This window comes from Miniopterus natalensis, chromosome 2 (assembly GCF_054644295.1).
Source record: "Miniopterus natalensis isolate mMinNat1 chromosome 2, mMinNat1.hap1, whole genome shotgun sequence".
NCBI lineage: Eukaryota > Metazoa > Chordata > Mammalia > Chiroptera > Miniopteridae > Miniopterus > Miniopterus natalensis.
Window position 1 is genome coordinate 77,999,732 of NC_142082.1, and position 17,531 is coordinate 78,017,262.

At 40.8% G+C, this 17,531-nt stretch overlaps 1 protein-coding gene across 1 annotated transcript in view; it reads left to right on the top strand.

Annotated features, from left to right (window-relative positions):
• The first annotated feature begins 538 nt into the window (after window positions 1-538).
• The window catches only part of WDFY2 (WD repeat and FYVE domain containing 2), a 190,610-nt gene continuing 173,617 nt past the window's right edge, over window positions 539-17,531 (top strand). Inside the window, exon 1 of the mRNA XM_016213832.2 lies at window positions 539-884. Within this exon, the coding sequence (XP_016069318.1) occupies window positions 748-884 (137 nt within the window). The 5' untranslated portion in view covers window positions 539-747. The remainder of the gene's footprint in view (window positions 885-17,531) is intronic.

Consider the following 17,531-nt stretch of genomic DNA (forward strand, 5'->3'; position numbering starts at 1 on the left):
GTTCTGGGCAGGTATCCTGTGCGCATGCTTAGTCACGTCCCAACTAGTCCAGCGTTTTTCCTTCCAAATGGCTTCTTCTTTCAGGATACGCCCACGCACCCTTTTCCCCTTTGCCCTTTTTTTTTAAGGATTTTGGGGCGGGACGGCTGAGGCCTCGGTCAAGCGCGTTCCCAGGGGTGTGGACACGCGCGTTCACCCGAGATTAAAAAGGGAGGGGACTAAATGTTGGGTATGGAGGCGGCCAGGATTGGAGGAAAGGGCAGAGAATGGAAGGCGCATGCGTTCTAGGGACCGTGCCGCACGCATTTGGGAATTGCGGAGGGGCGGGGCGGGCCGGCGGAAACGAGCAGGGGGCAGACTCACGCGAATTGGGCCACCAGCGCCCCGCCTCTTTTTAGCCCCACCCCCCACCGTTCTTCCGGAAGTGCAGCCAACCACCCCGGAGCCGACCAGCGGCCACACCCTGCGGCAGGCCCCTCCCTTTACCTGCTCCGCCCCCCAGCTGTCCGCCCCCTCCGCTGGCGTTGGCGCGGGGTTGTGGCGCCGATCGTGGCGGTTTCGGTGCCCGAAGCCGGGAGCGCGGAGTCGTTCCCTGAGGCGGCGGCCAGGCTATGATCGCGGGTCCCCAGCGTCCCACTCGGGCCAACCAGAGTCCTTGTCTCAGCGTGTGCTTGTGGCAGAGCGATTTCCTCAACCTGGTCCCACTGCGCGGTTGGCAGCGGCGCTCCCGGCGCGCCCCCTCCTCCGATGGCGGCGGAGATCCAGCCCAAGCCCCTGACCCGCAAGCCGATCCTGCTGCAGCGGGTGGAGGGGTCCCAGGAGGTGGTGAATATGGCCGTGATCGTTCCCAAGGAGGAGGGCGTCATCAGCGTCTCGGAGGACAGGTACGGACCTCTGCCCCTCTGTCCCGCGAGGAGGGGCGGGACTGGTCGGCGGTCTCCTAACCTGCGCTGGGGACTGTGGCTCAACGTCGGCACGAGTGTAGATGTGCTCCCTCAAGTTTTTGTTATAGTACGCATCCCGGTGATGCCGGTGTCCGGCTGCGCGCCGTCGCCCCCGCCGCGTTGCTCCGGGAAGCGGAGCTCGGGCAGGGTCGCGAGGTCTGGGCTCACCCGGGGCCGGGTGACGCCTGCCGGCGCCTGGGTGGCCCTTGGATTAACTGGTACGCGGGCCACTGGACCTTGGTCCAGCCCTGAGGGCAGGGGCGGGAGAGGAAGGAGCCGCCCGACCCTGCAGGTGTGTGCGTGAGGAGGCTGCCCCCAGCCGCCTCTGCGAAAATAACAGGGATTTTGAGTACTTTGGTACAGTTCTTAGGGCTCCAAACTGAGAAAGCAAATGCCACTCTCCCAGACAGTCCCACCGAATCCACATCTGCTAGACATCTTAAACTGAAGTCAGTGAATATTGCAAGCTGTGAAAAGAGTAACTTTGGGCTTCTGGCCAAAGGAAAGGTCCTGTCCAAAGGAGAGGTGCCTTCTCTCCTTTGCGGTCCTTTTCTTATCTCTTCGAATTTAAAGGGAAGCCCCTAGAACTTGCAAGGGACTAGTGCTGCAAATAGCTCTTGAGTTCCTTCCCTTTGCTTGTTTCCTTTCTTTTTTGCTTTAATTTTGCTTAATTTGCAGAAGTGGAGCTAGTTGTTCTGCCGTTAATTTTCTCCCCTATTTTTCAGACAGAAGGATTTAATTTAATGTCCGTTAATACGAAGATATTAGGTTGACGAAGCTAATGTTCACAGGAATACTGCTTGAATATAGTAGTTATGGTATTTTCTGGAATTGTTGTTTTGATAATATCAGCCAGCATTTGAAAAAATTTAACACTGTAGAGGTATATGACAAGGAGCTTTAACCTTAAAACATTTAGTTAGGTTTTCTAAATGTAAGTTCAAATTATGCTGAGGTAGAGTACTTTAAAATTGTAAGCAGAATGACTATTACTGTCTTTATAGACAATGTAGCTGCAAAAAATTTGCTTGATAGGTCTCTTCATGTCATAGTTCTTCAGTACAACAAAGACGAATATATTGTGCTTGTCTACATCATACTCCATACAAATGGCCAAATGGATATTTTTTTCACGCAGATCCAATAGAAAAGATTTTAAACATACACCAGTGGCGAGCAGTGTGCAATAAACATAAGAAATTCACCACTGAAATGGAACATGGATGTGGAGACCTTTTGAAACTCACAAAGAAGTCTTATGAGTGTTTAATTCTTCAATAGAGGCACAATTCTATTAAAGAGATTGCTTCTGGACCAAGAAAGTCTTTTGTCACCGAGTTGTTTTTATTATTTTTTTATTTTTTAAATATGTCTTTATTGATTTCAGAGAGAGGAAGGGAGAGGGGGAGAGAGCGATAGAAACATTGATGATGAGTTATTGTTCGGCTGCCTCCTGCACGCCCTACACTGGGGATCCAGCCTGCAGCCCAGGCTTGTGCCCTGACCATAACCCAACCACGATCTCCTGGATCCTAGGTCATGCTCATCCGCTGAGCCACGCAGGCCTGGCCAGAATTGTTTTTAAAGGAATATAGGGTAGACATCATTTTCTCCAGTCTAACTACTAGAGATGAAACTGCTCAACTTGACTGCTGTTAGGAAGTTCATAAGTAAGTTGGCTGAATCAAGTAAAAGGAGAAGGGTAGTTAAACCTAAGTTCCTTTAATGTTAGTTTTGAAACTTTTTGCTTTGGTTTATGGTTTGGGAGTAGAGGTAGGCTTTCGTACTCTTTTTTTAAGTTCAGAGGGATCTTAGAGGTTATTTGCACTAACAGCTTATTTTACAGATGAGAAAATTTAGGTCAGAGGATTTACCTATCCAATTTCATGCAACTTGGTGGTGGAGCCAGGCCTAGCTCCTAAGTCATCTGATTCCAATATCAGTGGAAGGAAACAGCTTTAGTGGGGTGCATTCAAAGTATATGGAGAAGCTAAAGTGGCATATATGGAAGAAACTGAAAAATAAATTTCATTTGATTATAGAACAAAAAAGATGTGATTTTTAAAATCTATACATTAATTTTCAGTTTCCTAATTTACAATGTAAATAATAGGATTTATTTTATTACAGAGTTACTGTTAAATAAATAAGGCCCTGTTAAATAAATAAGGCCCACCCATAAATCCAGGATTATTCTTTACATATGTTTTATTATTACTCAGATCTACAAGTCTGTGTTTCTGTACTCACACATGAAAATAACTTTGTTATTTAGAGCTAAGATTTGATTATGGTCTTCATTAAAAGAGAATTGATCTGTATTCTTGCTTTTCAAAATCTAATGTTTCTGTCATAAAAGATACGAAGATAGAATATTGATTTTTATCTAAATCTTCAAAGCCATTTCCATTAATCACTTCAGCTAGAAACTAGTAGTTTCATTCCTAGACTATAAGGTTAAACCACAGTAATATCCCATTCCTGAATGGCAGTGTCCCATAACCCATAAGTTCTTTTGAAACCCTGGTTTCTCTTTTTGACCTCTGACTCCCTATAGCCTTTATCTATACCTTTGAAAACATTTAAAATTTTTTTATAAACAGTATTATAGATATTTGTTCATTTATCTTCTCCATAAGTTCCCTAAGGTACTGTGTGCATCTTTTTTTTTTTTTAAGAGAAATTGATTCTTTAATAATTGATGTGGGGAAAACCAGATAGTCATTTGGATAAAAAAATAAAGCTCTGTCGTCCTTAATTCTTAATTTGGATTCCAAATGGTACAGTTAACTTAATGGTAAAAATTGAAATCATAAAAATGCTAGAGGAAAAAATGTAGGGTAATTCATGGAAAAGAAATAAAAATGGCTGATAAAAATCAACAAGGAAATGCCATGTTTCACCTATCAGATTGGCAAACATTTTTTTTTTAAATTGAATTTATTGGAGTGATGTGTGTGTCTTATTCATTGCATTATCTTTAGGGTCTAGTATACTGTTTGGCACACAGTAGGCACTCAATAAACATTCACTGTATCAGTGACTGATCTACTTTTGTTGTTCCTGAAAGCATAGCATCTTAACTATTGTCGACATTTGATTGATATTTGTTGAATGAATTTTATGATCACCTATAAAGCATTGTGTGAACAGTTGTATACATTTGTGGGAAAAGGTTTGGAATGGGTGGCCTTAAAACTTGGGAAGTCCATGCATTACTTTATTAATTCCATCAACAAACATTCGGGTTTCTAGTGTGTTTCAAGCACATTTGCACACTACATTGGTGAAAATGACAAAGTTCTTTCAGGAAATTTTAGAAGATAACGCCACAACCTCTTAAGATTCATTACTGAAAAGAAAATTTTCAGTTGTGGAAGAGTGGCTAGATTCCACAGTTCTTGTTGTTCTCTACATTTTCCCTTTCTTTATTTTTTAACTTATTTTTAAAAATATGTTTTTATTGATTTTTAAAGAGGGAGGAAGGGAGAGTAACATTGATGTGAAAGATAAACATCCATTGGTTGCCTCCTGTATGCACCCCAATGGGGACCAAATCCAAAACCTGGGCATGTGCCCTGACTGGGAATAGAACTAGTGACCTTTTAGTGCCCGGGATGATGCTCGACTAACTGAGCCACACTGACCAGGGCATTTTACCTTTCTTTAGAGGGTTTTTTCATTTGGGCTACCATTTTCATCCAATGGTTCTATGGTAGACTGATAATATTTTAATCTGCAGGCTCAAGAGTGGATAAAACTGCACCTTGGGTTCACCTTAGCACAGTTGAGAATGCCTGGAACTTTGCTGGATACCAAGGGAGGAAATATAAGAAATATAAAACAATCTGACTTGAGGGATAGATTTCTGTTGCTGTCATAAAACACAGCTTGTTCTCAGAACTCACTGGCCTTTTCTTGAGTACTCTGCTTTGGCTGTAGCTGGGTTCTATCTCCAAAGGACAAACCTTGCTTTGGTACTTTGAGTTCCTCATTTCCCAGCTTCTAGCTGGGTTCTATCTCCAAAGGACAAACCTTGCTTTGGTACTTTGAGTTCCTCATTTCCCAGCTTCTTTCTGGACTGTCTTTTCTGAGTGAATGCCATTCTAACATTCCTTACTAAGGAGCTTTCTTGCCATTTTAACATTTCTTGCCTAGGAGCTTCCTCCCCAACATCTTGGCTCAAATTTGGTTAAGACTCATGTCTTGTCTGCAGCTTACCAGGGGCTCCCTTCTCCAGTGGTGGCATCTTCTCCAAGTGTTGAAGGCCAGTAGAGACCTGTCCTGGTAATATCCAGCCCCATCCAGACCTGTATCTTTGTGAATTCTTTATAGGCATATCTTAACATAAGTCAACAATCTTAGCATTCATACAGAGAATTTTTAGTAACTGTAGTGTGGATGAAAAGAGGATACATGTTAACTTGACTAGCTCAGGGAAAGCCTGTGTTTCAGCCTTGCAAATTCAGAGACCTAAAGTAACCACAAAGGATGGTCTGAAATTAAAACTTTAACTAAAAGCAGTTTATGGTGGGTAGTCATGTCCTACCTAGGCCAGTATTTTCCCTGACAAAGGTCAGGGAAACTGACCTTTACCGGAACTGAGCCTGTCTATTGTCTTTTTGCATCTACGATAACATATCTTTTGAATATGTCAAAGTAATTTTCCTTTTTCTGGACCCCTCAAAGCACAAGCACTGCTCTATTGAGACCACAAATCCCCTCATTGTCATTAAGTTTATTGTTGACTGTTAACTATCCTATATCCACTTATGTAAAAGAAGTACGTGTTTATCATTTTATTTTTTTATCCAATCCCAGAGGTTTCCCTGCTTTGCTTTCTCCTGTCTCCCTAATCTATCACCAGCGGATTTCATGTAACCCACATATGTTTCCTCTTTTGATTGTAATGTGTAAAATAAGATGCAAAGCTGCAGTTCTCTGGAGCATTATCTCAATCTGTTGAGATTTTGCTTTCCGGCAGTTATGGGCAGTTTGGCTCCAAGAAACTCACGAAAATTCTTCACAGGTCGTTTGAATGTTTCTTACGTTGACATTAGGTAGTTAGTATTACACAATTATAGGAAATTATTCCTTTACCAGGAGTCTATACCTATACAATAGATAAAAGGTTTTTTTTAATCACACTATAAAAAGATGTGCCGAATGAAAACAGGACAGTGTGCTCTGGGGTTGTTCTCTGTTTGTGGGGTTAGAGAAATGGACCTCTGCTCCAGGTGCATCTTGCAGGATGAATAGTTCAATGTGAAAAAGCTAGAGTAAACCAGCCAGTGTAACTTAGTGGTTGGCTATTGACCCATGAACCAGGAGGTCACGGTTCAATTCCTGGTTGGGGCACATGCCTGGGTTGTGGGCTCGATCCCCAGTAGGGTCATGCAGGAGTCACCTGATGGACGATTCTCTCTCATCATTGATGTTTCTATCTCTTTTCCTCTCCCTTCCTCTCTCTGAAATCAATAAAAACATACATATATATTTTTTAAAAAAGCTAGAGTAGAAGAAAGGGCATTCAAGATAGAGGAGGAAGAGAAAACTCCCTTTCATTAGATGCACTAGAATGGACCATTTAAGAGTATAAACTCAGGAGCCAGTCTGCTTGAATTCAGAATCCAGCTCTGTGTGTCACACTTTGAAGAATCTGGAATAACTATAATGACGAAAATTCACAAAACCTCTGGGTGCAATAATTTAGAATTCTTTTTTCGATAAAAGGCCCTGAGGATGCGGTGGGAGATTATAGGGGAGGAGGTTGTGGTGGGGGAGACTCGGGGAGCTGCCTCTGTATATTCTGACTTTATTCAGGACCAATTTAGGCAACATAGCTGTACTCTGTAAGCCCTGACGGCAGGCAGAACCTGCGGGTAAAAGGGAGTCAAGATTTTTAAAAAATCTCATATAAAGTGATCTGATCCCCAGTGCTTAGCACAAAGGAGATAGGCAATATATGTCCATTAAAAGAAATTAAATATTGGTTGATTAATCATCTGTTTGGAATGGAATGGAGTGGTCCAGAGGAGATCGTGAGTTTCCCAGTGCAAAGATATTTAAGTTGAGCCTGAGGGGAGTTGAGCATTTTGCTTTAGGCCAGGGTAACATTACAAAAGGATATGGGGACAGGATGGGGCTGGGACAAGAGAGGGGTTTGATTTTTTAATCTCTAAGGCCTTCTTTTCCAACTTTGAACTACTATGATTCTAAGTGGCCACAACTACTTGACTATTTCTTGAAAAGATATTTTAAAGTGTTTTTTCATTTTATAAATCTACATACTGTTGGTTCATTTACCATTGATTCTTATCATTGCTAAATTGTACTATCTCAGTTCTCTGGTTGAAACCATTAGTTTTACTAATACTTAAACCTTGGCTCAGTTCATTTGAGCTTCTGGTGGAGTTTTACAACACTTGCATCAAAAAAATTTAATGGTAATTAAAGTTTTCCTCACAGTGTAAGCATAGTTCAGAAAGTTGAGGACTTCTTAGAGTGATGGTGTAAGGTCTCTAAAGTAGATGGAAATAGAACACATCAAGTCTCTACTTAAATGTCATAAAATTAGCCTCTCCGGCATGGCTTAGTGGTTGAGCGTTGACCTATGAACCAGGAGGTCATGGGTTCGATACCTGGTTGGCACAAATGCCCAGGTATGGGCCCAATCCCCAGTGGGGGGCATCAGGAGGCAGCCAATCAAGTCATTGATGTTTCTGTTCCTCTCCGTTACTCTCTCTGAAATTAATAAAAACATATATATATATATTTTAAAAATATATCTTTATTGATCTCAGAGAGAGGAAAGGAGAGGGAGAGAGAGAGAAACATCAATGATGAGAGAGTCATTGATTGGCCGCCTCCTGCATGCCCCCGACTGGGGATCGAGCCCGCAACCCAGGCATGTGCCCTGACCGGGAATCAAACCCCGTTTGCCTGGATCCTAGGTCGACGCTCAACCACTGAGCCACGCCCGGCCGGGCAATAAAAACATATTTAAAAAAAAATATGTTAAATGTCATAAAATTAATAAACTTTCAGTTCTGCACTTGAGAGTAATCACCTGGTGGTCATAATGAGACAGGATAGTAAGAAGGTAGGAAAATTCCCTGGCAAGTAGAATGGGGATACTGAGACAGGTAGCTGTCTGCCAGAACAAACTGGCAGAGCAATTTACAGCCAGAAACAGAAGGTCCATGAGGGCAGAAAGACCCTGGTGCCAAGCAGTGGGCAAAACTGGCACCAGACCTTGCCCCAGGGTGGCTTTTCCCCTGACATATCACTAGTCATGAAGTCTAGCCTCCCCCCGCCCCTTGACTTTTCCTCCCTAGAGATAATATCTAGGCCTCAGTTGTATTTTGGCTCCAGGACCAGAAAAGCAAAACCAGGTGGGTGATGTTAAGACCAGCTGCCATGACTAATGACCCCCTGCCCTGGTGCCAACCAACCAGGACCCTAAAGGATACACCTAGAAAAGCTGATGAATATTCTCTTCAGATTCTTTCCTAAGACCTCCCCTAAACTCCTAGCCTTTAAAACTCCCAGCCTAGGTCTTGAGGAAGACCTAGGAAGCATGCTGTCCGTTCTGGAAGCACACCCACTCCTGCCTTTCCCTTCCTTTTCTTCCCCCACAGGGTTGCATCTCCTAAACTCTAAGGCACCCCATGAGACTTGCAACCAGGGGAGCAATGGACAGTGGCAGCTTGTCCGGGCCTAACCCCCTGAACCTGTCTCCAAGGCCTCCTTTTCTCTAACTCCAGTGAGCCTACATGACAGCAGCCCTGCTTTGGCTCACTTCTTTCCCATTAAGTTTCTAGAGAGCCAAAGGAGCCCTGCCTAGCCTCTCTCCTGTTGCTTCTATGCTAAACCATTCCTTGTTTCACTGTCCAGCTTTAATCTTGAGAGTACATTTATTAAAGCTGGGTGTACTCTCAAGATCACCTGGACTTGTGAAATCTTTCCTGCATGAAGTAAAAAAGCCACACGCCACAGACTGGCCCTAGGCAGACCCGCTCTGGGCTCAGTCTCTGTCTGGTAACAATAAGTGATGGGTAACAATTTCAGGGTCCCAAAATGGGAATTTGCCCCATATGATTGCTGAAAATTAGAAGGCAGTCTCCCTGCCAGCCTGGAAACAGGCTGCCTCTATGTCTGTAAAGGTCAGAATACAAATAATCTTTTTAACAAAAGGTCACTATGGGAAAGTTTGTTTAAGGAGGCTCACTAGAGGAGGCTTAGCTTCCAGTGACCACAAAACTCCTAATGGTTCTGAATTTCCTACTTAGACAGTTAAACCAGATTCTGGCCATGACCTCAAAAGGTCTGAATCAGGATGCATTCACCTGGATATTACAAGGCAATGGAAAACAGAGTTGCAGTTCTGACACTCCTATAGTGAGTGAGTCACAGATTGTAAAATCCTGACCAGCAATTTTACACCTCAGGGGTTACTAGACTTACTTTGAAAAAAAAAAAAAAAAAGGTAAAAATCATAAGATGTTAGTAGCTGGAGGGACTTCAGAGAGCTGATCTTTTCCAAGCAAACAAAATCAAAACTTTAAAAACAGAAATTCCTCTTTTTACTTGTATATCATCTTTTCCTGGCTCTGTTTTTACTTTGAATTTGGCTTTGAAGGGGGGAACTTTTTGTTTGTTGTTGAGAACCATTGTAATGTCATTAAAAAATAACAGTTTTGGAGAACTTAAAACACTAATGGCATTTAGAAATCAGTAAGTAAACTGTGATTTAAGGCTATTTCAAATAGTAGTGATCTATTGATATCTGTAACACTAAACTAAATTAAATACATATATAATACTTACCTGAAAAGAAAATGTCCATCAAGGCAAACTTTTCTTCTCAATTATAGTAACAGAATAGAAGGAATTCAAAAGAAGGTAACACTCATTCATTTTTGTATGAATAGGTCTCTTAAGGAGAGTGCCACAATTAGCCTAGAAATTCCCTAACACAGAAAAAATAACTTTTGTTGTGCAACTTGAGTAAGCAGCCTCACTAACTTTTTTTTTAAAGGGCGGAGCGCCTCCCCATCCAAATCCTTCTTTTAGTCATTAGTAAAAATTAATTCAGAGGTGTAATGAACTAACAAATAAGACCAAACTGAAAAAAAGTCATCTACTTGTCTCCTGGCAGGGAGTGCTGCATTGTGCTGTGTGCCAGTAAGGATTCTTGGAAAAGAACTGGGACTTAGCTGAATTCTGCATTGACCTTGGGCTTTTCCTAGGGCATCGCATCACTCTAAGCCTCAGTTTCTCCATCTAGCAAAGGAGGGCATAGGATTTCTTAGCTGTGACTCTGGCACTATGATTTGCCCACATAGTGACCAGATAAGTATAAAGTCTCTGCACCACATCATCCTAAACCTCAAATGGAGAACAATGCACAGAGGGAAAAAGTGGCACACACTTTGTGAGGCAACTATAAGAAGATGCATTCCCAAGCCTTGGGATGGCGGCCATTATTTATTCCTGGATAAAATTTTGAAGAGGTGTTTGTTTTGTGTTGGTACCTGATACCTGGTTGAACTGGATTCACTACATTTCTACTTCTTGATGAATCTTTTAGTTTCAAATACTAAGCAGTTTGTAGACCCCCAAATCAGGGCCTGGGTTGTCTTGAGTAATGCTTTTGAAATTTTTCTGATCACAAATCATAGTAAGAAATGTACTTAGCATTGCTGTCCAAGGCTCACATACTTTGACACATACACACATATATAACTGAAACAAAAGTTTTATAAAATGGCTTTTTTTTTTTTAAATTCTCACCTGAGGATATGTGTTTTTAAATTGGTTTTAGAGAAGAGAGGAAGGGAGAGAGAGAGAGAAACATAGGTCATCAATCGGTTGCCTCCCATATGTGCCCCACCTGGGGATTGAACCCACAACCTAGGTATACGCCCTGACTGAGAATCGAACCCGAAAGCTTCCGGGGTACCAGATGACATGCCAATCAACTGAGCCAACCGGCCAGAGCTAAAATGGTATCTTTTTAATGGGAACTGAGTATCTGGTATTTCCTGTTCTATTGTAGCCTTTTAAAAATTCTGGCTGTGACTCATTCAGTTGATTTCATGATCCATAATGGGTTGAAAACAATAGTTTGAAAATACAGTGCCTTAGTGCAGCGATTTTCAACCAGTGTGCTGTAAGAATTTTTAAAACATGCAATACCTACTATTTAGTCAGGGGCACTGACCTCTTTTCCCTTAGATTGTCAAATAAAAAGACAACTCCAGCACAACAATAGCCGTCTGGTGTGAATGAATCAAAATTACACCTTTTTTTTTGGTCAGATCAGCAAAAAATATAATGTATTTTGGCGTGCTACAGAATTTTAGTTATTTATGTGAGCCATGAGATAAAAAAGGTTGAAAATCACTGCCTTGGAGAAATTGTGGAAGTTTTATACCCTTTTTCTCTCTGTGTAATTTTAGCGTTCTAGAAGATGAAAATACAGTTCAACTCAGGGACTGTCACCCCATCCCAGGCTGACCCACCACTGGCCACCCTGCCTTTCTGAATTCCCACTGGGATCATCATAAAATTGACCTTGTCTCATCAGAAGCCTCCAACTTAGAAGATAACAATAGAAGCCCTTTCAGCTCAAGAGTCAGAGAGAGTTCAGAAAAAACCAGGAGTGCAGCAAATTGAACAGTGTTTTGGCTTCCTGTGTTCATTTATTACTGAGTTAGGACTCTCTCATCTAATGAATGTCAGTTGTTAACCTCTGTATGACTATACTTTTTAGTCAGGTAGATTTACCTATAATATGGAACTGTTTAGGGATTTTAATCATTTTCTATTAGTTACTAAATTTTTTTAGCTTTTCAATTTCTAAGGATCAACTTATATTTTAAGTACCCATAACAGTTATTCTCTGAAGTATGTTTACATTTTAAATAAAGATACTATACCCATAATAAAGAATTGCTTATTAACCTCTTAGCACAGTGACTTAGTGTTTTATGTATCACCTTCTAGAAGTTTTTCTAATGCAGCTTTCAAAAATATGACTAATCATATTTTTATATTCTTGCCCCCACTTAAAATTGAGCCACCAATTATCTAATCTTTAACCATTATTTTGAGTGGCTGTGTATTTTCCTTTTTTTCAATATTTACTTATATTTACTTAATGCTTGTGCTGTTATGAACTTGGCCCTGGATCTCCCATCATGAACAAGATAGCCTGCTCTCAAAGGTGCCGATAATATAGTTGGCACATCATAATTTATCCATTGCATATTGTTGGCTACTTATATTATTTTCAGTTTTATAAATGTTATAATGAACATTGTTGTGCATGTAGGTATTTTTCCCCCTGACTTTTGGATTATTTCTTCAGGAAAAAGTGTAAGAAGATTGCTGTATTTCTTTTCAAAAGGTTTTTGCCACATATAATATTTATAGTGATATATGAGAATATTAATCTTGCCACATCTGACCAGCCATGGATATTATTATTTAAAAATTCTTCATAATTTACTTGATAGTGGCACTGCATTGATGTTTAATTTGTATATTTTGGTTGAGTAGTGAATATTTTTTTGTTTGCTTGTTTACTTATTTTTCCTTTTGTGAACTGTCTGTTCCTGCCCTTTGCCCATTTATCCATTGAATTCTCTTGGTTCTTTGAATAATTTCTTATACATACATTCTACAGAATAGTGAGGATATTAATGCTGCATCTGTTAAAATCCAGATATAAGTCTTCTACTTCATTGTTGCCTTTTTTTTTTTTTACATAGAAAACATTTACTTTTTTAATATAACCCTCTACCCTTTTTAAATTGAAATTTGTCCATCATTCTTCATTTTTGAAAGTAATTCTTTACCCAGAGATTCATTGAATATTTATTTTTCTTTCATCTTAGTTATATAATTTGGTGAAAAAAACAAGTTGTTGATTTATTTGGAATGTATTTTATTGGATGCTGTAAGTTGATGATTCTAATGATTTTTCTAAAATTTACTATTGAATTACTTCAGCATCATTTATTGAGTGTTCCTTATGCTTTCTTTTGTATTTATTTGTAAAACTGCCTTAATCACAAAATTAAATTCTCATAATCAACAGGATCTCTGCTTTTTTTTCTTTTAATCCTTACCCAAGGACATTTTTTCCATTGCTTTTCTGAGAGAGTGGAAGAGAGAGAGAAGCGGGGGGGGAGAAACATCGATGCGAGAGAGACACACTGATTGCTTGCCTCCCACACTTGCCTAGACTGGGCCGGGGGATCAAGCCTGCAACTGAGGTACTTCCCCTTGGCCAGAATTGAACCTGGGACCTTTCAGTCCGTGGACCGATGCTCTAACTAACCACTGAGCCAAACTGGCTGGGGCAAATCTGTGCTTTTTTAAATACCAGTTCCACACTTTCAATTATCATAGTTAATGAGTTGTTCTTGACTGCTTGCCATTATGTGTCTATAATAATAGCCTAAATCTCTCTGGCCAGGTCAGTGAATTAATGGGACAGGAATTATTTGACTCCAGATGATTGGCTCTTTCCTAAACTTTGGAATTTCAGAGTCTCAGTTTCTGCACCTGTAGATTGGGAATAATGTTTCCTTCTAGGGTTACTGGGAAGTTTACATGAGATCATATTCCTGCAGTACCTGGTATTATACTTAGAGCATATATGTTCAGTAAAAGTTTTATTTTTTGTTTATGATACCACCATGCCTCTAAGTAGGTAATTTTTTTTCTGTTGCTATGGTTCCATTAAGGCTGGACTATTTTAAGCATCTACCTTGGATACACAAAGGTGGGGCTGTTGAATTTTTGTTTGTTTGCTTTCCTGTGGTTCCGAGCCCCTTTGGTTCTCTATGTAAGGGTGGGGTTACTCTGTCACGTTTTTACTTCCACTTCCCAAACTTGCCCTGTGAGAGCAGTGGTCAGGAGAAGTGTGTGGCGGGTGGGTGCTTTGTTCTCCTTTGAAGGCCTTTATAGAGATAAAGGCCTCCATTTGCCACCTTGTTCTGTAGTGGTGTGTCCATTGTCCCCACTGGTCTGCTGGAGGGCAGAACTGTGTCTTCCATGGGGAATATGTTGAGGTAGGAGTGAAATTCCAACTGGAAGCCTGGGCTTTGTAAACTAGCAACTAATGGGCCAAAGTACCCCTGGAACAGATTTTATCCAAACACAATGTTTTTAGAAGTTTGAATTAGTAGCCAAAGTTTAAAACTGGATTTCATATGAAAGTCCATTCCTATATATGTGGAAAAGTGAGGTTAAAGCTGGTGACAAATACCGATGGATTTGTTGAGAAAACTGATCAAAATGTCTAAACAGTTATTTGAAATGCACTTAGCTAGGAGAGTGCCACAATTTGAGAATTAAATAATCATAGTACAAAATAAACAAGGTCTTAAGGTTAAGAAAAAGTTTCGTTATTTGGTAGTTCATTTTTCATAGGGAACAATTCATACCACAGTTGAAGTTCTGAATATTTGAATGCAAAATTGCCTGTAAAATAGGTACTTATAGTTAAATTTAAAAAGTAATTACACTTGTTTTTAAGTTGATAGAACATGCTTATGTAAAAATCAGAAGGCTATTCTTTTTTTTTTTTAATTTTTTAAAAATTTTTTTATTTTTTAATATATCTTTATCAATTTCAGAGGGAGGAAAGGAGAGGGAGAGAGAGAGATAGAAGCATCAATGATGAGGGAGTCATTGATCGGCTGGCCCACAACCCGGGCATGTGTCCTGACAGGGAATCAAACCCCGATCACCTGGATCCTAGGTCAATGCTCAACCGCTGAGCCACTCCCGGCTGGGCCAGAAGGCTATTCTGAGAAGAGTTAAGCTCCCTCCCACTTGTGGGTTTCATTATGTGAAAGGAAAACTGATAGGATTTGCACATGCTCTGACAGTGTCCTGATATGGATCTCTGTGGGCATTTCTGCTTTAGCAGCTGTAAACTTTCTACTTGTAAAACTGCTCTGGGATTAGCAGTGCTTGCATATGGCTTTTTCTTCCTCTTGATCTGATAGCTGCATTCCCTCAGCACACTCTTCATGTATTTATCAAAACACTTCTTCACAGGCATTGAAATTTTTTATTTATCTTATGCTGTGGTTTCCTCATCCCTGTATTTCTCAAGGCCTCTAGCTTAGCACTTGAAACATAGTAGGCAAAACTGGAGCAATAGTGTTTGTGTTGTGTGTTAGTTCACAGTGAGGGAGAAGGTCACTGTAAACAAGTCGTCTTCTAATAATGTATAATGGTGGAGTCTCTTCGGTTTCCTTGCTACTACTATGAACAGAAACCAGCTTTGGCATTTCCTGGCAGGAGGCTCAAGTATCTTGCAGAACCCAAGGACAGGGACGCATTTGGGTTTAGGAAGAGAATTAAAAAGTAGGACATCCGAAGAACTAGCAAGTTCCCTCTCCTCATGGTTTTCTCTGTTTACTTCATTCTTTTCTCTTGCTCACACTGGCTTCCTCTGTTTCTTGCTTAGTCCACATGGCAGATCATGGCTGCCAGCTGCTTCTGAATTTTACGTGTTACAGTCTAGATAGGCAGGGAGAGATTGACATCAGGCTCTCAGTTCCACAATTTCTTTGGAAGGGACTTACTGGTCCAGACAGTGTCAGCTGTACACTCTGGGATTGTGGCCAGAGTGTGGTCATGTTGCAGGAGTATGGCAATCACAATTAAGCTTTTGGACGGGGGGAGGGGAGGTAAGTCTCAGGAAACAGATGAAGGTCAACAGTCCAGCATGTGGCCACTGCTGGGATGGTATTGACCTGAGATGAGCCCATACTCTTGTAGCTCGATGTGTTGTTGGTTATTGCTCTAGTAATATTGCTAGAATTACTGCTGCTAGTTATTGCTAGTTATTGCTGCTGCAGAATAATGAACACTGACTCTTGCTTTTCTCATGACTTTCAATGCTCTGTTTTCCTTGAAATCTGCTCATATAGCACTTGCCATGTTTCAGATAACCATTTCCTCCTCGTTTGCTGATTTGACATGTTGACTCCTATTTTCCTGTAGCAAATATAAAGTGAGGAATGGGTAGGTGTTTCACTATGAATGTTTGCTGAACAAAAGCCATTGTGATACAACAAATTTCTGAACTAGTGAGTAGAGTCCCTATGGCAACCATATTTTCTAAACTCCAAATCAAAACACAGGGTGAAATAAGAGATTTTTTCCCTGATGAAAAAAAATCTCATTATACATTTAACAAACAAATTTTTTAAAACGAGACTGTTAAGCACACATGGACACAGTATGTATCCTATTTCAGGGAGGAGGCTGAAAAACGCCAAGGATATTAATAGTAAATAATAATAGCTAACATTTACTGAGTGTATCCCATGTGCCAGGCACTGTGTTAAGCCCTTTATGTGCCTTTTCTTATTTAATACTCAATATGATTTTATGAAGCTAGTGTTTTACTCTGATTTGAAAGATGAGGGATCAGATGTATATGTGTATCCTGGTTCGTCGGTTTCCATAGCCTTTCCATTCATCCTCACTGTGCTGCACCACCTCTCTCAGGCCCTGTTTAGGAAGATGTAGAAGGACTAGTATGTAGCCATCATGAAAATCACAACAGGCTAAACTTAGTTTTTCAGAGGAAAAGCTAGCATATTCGTTAACCAATCAACAAATGACAATACTAATTAAGTAGAAAGGGCAGACATCCCTTTTTACACCCTTGTGATGCCTTCTTTTACCTGCTGTAAGTATTGGTATTACAAAACATAGATATGACTAAGCACTATCAGGAAGACTGTGCATTTATTGATGGACAACAGAGTCTGTGAATGAGGAAGGACTTGTAGGCTGAATGTGGGGGCATTTATCAGCTAGGCCTAACGAAGTACAGGCTTCTTTCTCTCACCTAACAAAACTTCTGGAGGTAGGTGTTCCTTATCTCTTTCTGTTCTGCCACCTCCAGCATGTGGCTTTTATCCCTGTGGTTGAAGATGGCTCTTTGGCTTTCAGCTTCACACCTGGTCATAACTCTATCAAACTGATTATAACTCTTCCCCCTATGCCCAACTCTGCTCCTCTACTAGTATTGCGGGACTGACTGCCTTTGCTGCTTGGAGCATTTTCCCAGATTGGTTGAATGCTGTAATCTAAATTCTTATATCTGGGACCTGTGGTTTCTTAAGTTCATAGATATAGGCATGAGACTTTATGATTAATGTATATAAGTGCTTTGGCCATGGACTACCCTAAAGTTCATCAGTTAATCTGGCAAATAGAAATATCTGAAAGCTTACCAATTCTTGACAGCCTTTTAGAGTCACTGGAAGTCAGTCATTTGCTCTTCCCATTTAGATCCCAGATGTTGAACTGCTAGAATTTGTAAATGCACAACCACTATGTTTTCTAAACTTGGGAGTATGTTTTCTGCTATTTTTATTGCAGAATATCTGGAGCATAAGTTCCCCTGTGGGGATTTAAGTTTGAGGTGTGATAAGCTAGTGATGCTTTCAGTCCTTAGGGTTGCCTGGTAGGGCTGGGAGCAGCTGGAGCCCTGGGCTCTGCTTTTGGCTGGGAGAACCTCTGTCTGGTTACTCAGGGTGCTAT